The following is a 5,000-nucleotide window of genomic DNA, read 5'->3' on the forward strand; positions in this document are numbered from 1 at the left end:
TGCGGGAGACGGTTGGTGTGGACCGCGGCGTGTATCCAACAGCGCGGTGCGAACGACGCCGTCGATCACATATCCGATTTAGCGGACGTAACTTTCTTTCCACGATTGGTATAGGTCTAAAATATCTCTCTCAAGCGAAATGCACCTCTCATAAAAGTATATTATATATTTGGTAATCTCGTGATCAAGTTCTACGAAGATTAGAGTGTCAAAACTTATCTTGATGTTTATGAGTACAACAATCAATGCATGTCATATTAGGGACAATTACAAGCATAATACTAAATAATTATTATTTACAATTCTAACACCCTTTTTTCGATCTATTTTTCAATTTCACGTTTAATTGTCAAAATTTCCGATAAAACCTCATCCCATATTTTTCATTTTTATTTATTAAATCCCGAATAGCTTGATTGCGGCACGAGTAATCACATCGATTTGATAAATTGTGCTAGTTTTATAAATAGCAAAATTTGAGTGGGTATTTATGTAATTATTGTCAAATAATAATCCTCTATATGGCCATCAACACATCACATGATGTAATAAGTGATGTATGATTCCACCTTGCAACGCACTAAAAGACTGAATCTTCTAGATGATAATGATGGCTAAATTATAATAGCTTAAGAACCACATCAATTCATTGCTTGATATCCAAAGAAAATTAGTGGAAGGCCATCAAAGGCAACTCACACGACCCAATTATCTTAATACTTGAGTTATTGTTAATACGTAATAATCATTAAATGGAGTGATTAAGGACTTATTATAAACATTAATTAAAATATTAAGGGATTGATTACCAATAATTTCATGTATTATGTTGCTATGAATAAGTAACCCCCCCTATTTCAAACATTAACTGTAATAACGGTTCATTTTCTTCAGTCAATTGAGGCTATCATGAATTCTTCAGTTCATTTGTCTCTGAGAAATAGATAATTAGTGCGACGTAATAGATAATTAATTTTAAAAATATTATTTAGGCTGTATTTGGTAGGATACTTCTAATCTATCAAATGTTATAAATAGATGAGATAAATCTACCATTAAGTTAAATTCAATTGGTCATCGCAAATACCGGAGACGACACTACACCAAACAGGTGCGATGCGTTTCATCGGCTTTCACTACACTGCGATGGGGCTCCACTTGATTCTCAAATGACGGCTTAGACTTGAGTGACTGGAAATTATGGTAAAAGTAATGGAAGGTGATAATTACGATCAAGTGATGGCAGTAGGGTGAAAATGGTCGAGCTACGCTGATATAGCGTTGGAAGTTGAGTGGCAGCAATTGAAAGAAGATGGTCGAGAGACAACAATCATGGGGAGACTGTCAAGTAATGATAATTGGATGGTGGCAGTCATACCACAATGGACAAAAGACGGTAATTGAGAGACGACCTAGGTTGAAATGATGGTAGTTAGACTACGATGAACTGGAAATGGTGGCCGAGTAAGGCACCTTGACGATTGATAATTGCTAATAGTTACTGTCTACGTTAGTTGTCAAACTATGCTCCAAATTTCGTTGCAATTACTATTCTAAACTGCCCTCACATGAAAAATAAGAGACTACTTAAAATATTAAAAGTGGCATTTGAGTTATTTTGGCTAGAGTCACAAAACATTTCATTTGATGACCTTTTTTTGATAATTTTTATCATATCTTGTTCATTAATATATACGAAAAATAAGTCAGCATGAATCTCAAGGCAATCCAACATTCAAGTGAAGGAATGACAAATGGAGGAACCACTCAAGGCAATCCAGCAGTCAAGTGAAGGGACGACGAATGGAGGATCAGACGATTGATCAATCCTCGGGCAAGATGGTCATCCAAGAGTGGGCCAAGGGATCAGATCGGCCTAAGATATGACGGCCAATTCATAGCATAAACGGTCAATCTACGACATCAATACCGACTATATAGTGACGTTGCAGTCCAAAGACGAACGATCGACTGAAGGGGACGATCGACAGATTATTTGACATTTCAATCACGTTTCAAAATTTTGAACCATCAAGTGTTTAATTTCAAGTCGCCAATGCTGGAATTATTTTATTTATTTATATTCTGGCATAAAATTGACATATTTTACATTTTAAATATAATTATTGTTCATTACATTTATGCGACGGCGGTAATGGCTGTTAACGGGCATCTATAGTGGCTAAAAGCGGATGGTGGCTCCATCAATAGTGAGGGCTACTACAGCTGCCATGAAAGTTATATTTTTAAAATACATAAAATATTTAATATTTTATTTAATCATTTTTAAAAATGATTTAATTTAATTTTTCAACTTAAAATATAGATATATATATATAGAAAAATAAAATAAATCTCGAAGAGGTACATAGCTAATCCACGCTTAAAATTTAAATTACAACATAAACCCTTATCTTGGTTTTTTTTTTTTAACAACAATGTTGAAATTAAATGATATTAATTCCTAAATATTTACATATTTGAGCCTAAACTTTATTTTTTTACATTTATATCACCCAAATCTTTCATATTTCTCACTATTTTAATTTTTAAAAAAATAAAATACACCATTTCATGCATAGGTAAAATAACATATATATAAATGGTTGGTATTTATGTAAATAAGCCCTTTTTATATTTTATTTCGAAAAAATAATAATAATAATTGACATCTTATTTTCTTACATTTTTGAACAATTGAATCTAAATAAGGAGCCCACAACAATAACTAAATTAATGCTCACTATATAAAATAAAATATTAATTACAGCACAAGGGCAATTGGCTAATTTTACATGCAAAGGAAGCCAACATATGCCATAATAAAAACCCCTCATATCATTGATTAGACATCATAGAAGATGTATATATATTAGCAGTATTATAACCAAAGCCTATAAAAAAATTACAAATCTACCAAACATCATCGCTATGCCTCCAAGCTCCTAAAGATTGAAATTTCTGACAAAAGAACCTCACATTGCTCTAAACTCTTGGCTGCTCTCTTCCACCATAACCATTAGTGCCATTGAGACCAATAACACCATTGCCGCCGCCGCGATGCGATTTATCGGAGCCGCCCGACCTCTTCCTCTTCAGCACGACACCCCAAGTAACGACCTCGAGAACGGCGGCGATGGCTCCCAGAGCCACGATGATGCCGATATAAGCATGCTTCCATTTTTTCTCAGGGTCTAGAATATCAAATCCCTTGAATATGTTGAGCACACTGAGAATTATGACAGTGTAGCCAATGACATGGTGATAAATGTTCCAATACAAGCGGTATTTGTGATCCTTTTTGGGTCTTAAAAGCAATGCAAAAACCTACATTTTTTAGATCAGTTTTATCAGAATTCATCTATGTTCTCATAATAAGAAGTATTATGTAAGAAGTACTATCATGAAAAGAATAAGTTTTGCTTCAAAGATCACATTAAAAAATGCAATTTTTATAGGCAGGGGCGGAACTAGCGATGATGGCTTGGATAGGCTCATCCTAGACATAACCCGGTTCCGCCCCCAGAGATGTAGAGAAAGGAATACCTGAAGTGTAGCGAGGCAGAAGAGAGCGATCCCGATATCACGGTGAGAATGGTATGTTATCCCTTTCGAGTCGCTGCCGAGTTTGAGGCCGGTTCCCCATCCGGCAACTCCGACGATGTAAGCGGAGCACTGGCAAGCGACGTGGAGGTAGAACCATGCTGGATCTGCGGACTTGAACACTCTCATGTACCTCGCGATGATGGCTCCGATCGGCATCAAAATGCCCCAACTCACTGCATTCAGAACTCCATGGGTCTGCAATCCATTTCAATGGTTCAAGTTTTTTACGTATAAACTTCAATTTTTACATACATATCATCTGATCTATGTTAGAGGTTAAAATGGTGATATTTTCCGATGTGATATGAAAGATATGGGTGGTATAAATGTACAAGATAAAGTTTAGGTATTAGATGTGCAAATACATAGGAATTGGATGTTATGCATGAAATGCTTCTAAAAAGGAAAATGAAACTTCTCATAAGATTTTCAATCCTTCGCATGAGACACGAGATAAGCAGAGCTCTTCAAAAGGAAAAAGCCCTAAAATGGTCCCGGACAATTCGGAAGGAGTCATTTTAGTCCCAAAGTCCATAAGAATGTCAAATTAGTCCCCAAACTTTTCTAATTGGGGCTGAAATAGTCCAACCATTCAAATTATCAGAGCCTTCTGCTACCCAACAATTTTAGAAGATTTTGGAGGGGAGGATTCAGCGGTTTATATGTAAATCTTATAATTTGTTGTCCTTTAGAGACAAATCAAGATAGAAACCAGATATTGATCTTATAGAAAGCTTGTCAACATGCCAAAGAAAAATTCAAAAAATAAATGTAAAATATAGTTAAGAGAGATGAAATTAATTATTTCTTATCAAGATCCAACATATGGCATCAAAAGTAATATAAATCTCAAAATATGCCCAAGGGCAGAACATCAAAAAGCAGAAACTCTCGAAACGCTTCAGCCAAAAATCACAACCTTATTTAATAGGAAAAAAATCTTTTTTGTATTTGAGAATTTCATGATTTTAAAATTGATGCAAATCTCTAATTACATCCAAAAACTACACTCTATTTTTTTTTCTGAAGTTAGATTTTGATCTCCAAGTAACCGAAAACACCAATCAAAATCGCCAGCTTTTAAAATTTAACGATCAAGAACAAGTCAACAAAACCTTCCCATGTTGCAAAACAAGGATTTTTTTTTTCTTTGGCATAAAAAAAGCACAATTTTGCACAACCAGCAATAATAATTCATCTCGGGTTGACGCAGAATAAGCTCCCACGGATCTAAGAAGCTCCACAAAACCCCTAAAAATGCAAAGAATCACAAATCAAACAATAAAAATATTATCTTTGAAGCCCAACTTACATTCTTGCGATGCAATCTTAAGTTCCCAGATCCCGACGACTCGCCGGAGAGCAAATCCAGCATCGCCGTCGACCTTATATTC

General features: G+C 35.1%; 1 protein-coding gene across 1 annotated transcript in view; it reads right to left on the reverse strand.

Annotated features, from left to right (window-relative positions):
* Positions 1–2,817: 2,817 nt before the first annotated feature.
* LOC110031775 (cytochrome b561 and DOMON domain-containing protein At5g47530-like) overlaps positions 2,818–5,000 on the reverse strand; it is a 2,937-nt gene continuing 754 nt past the window's right edge. Inside the window, exons 1-3 of the mRNA XM_020735170.1 lie at positions 4,919–5,000; positions 3,547–3,801; positions 2,818–3,327 (exon numbers count right to left, since the gene is read on the reverse strand). The exon at positions 4,919–5,000 is cut by the window's right edge and continues 754 nt beyond it. Coding sequence (XP_020590829.1) covers positions 2,986–3,327; positions 3,547–3,801; positions 4,919–5,000 — 679 coding nt within the window. The 3' untranslated portion in view covers positions 2,818–2,985. The remainder of the gene's footprint in view (positions 3,328–3,546; positions 3,802–4,918) is intronic.

This window comes from Phalaenopsis equestris, unplaced genomic scaffold, assembly GCF_001263595.1.
Source record: "Phalaenopsis equestris unplaced genomic scaffold, ASM126359v1 Scaffold000840, whole genome shotgun sequence".
Classification (NCBI taxonomy): Eukaryota; Viridiplantae; Streptophyta; class Magnoliopsida; order Asparagales; family Orchidaceae; genus Phalaenopsis; species Phalaenopsis equestris.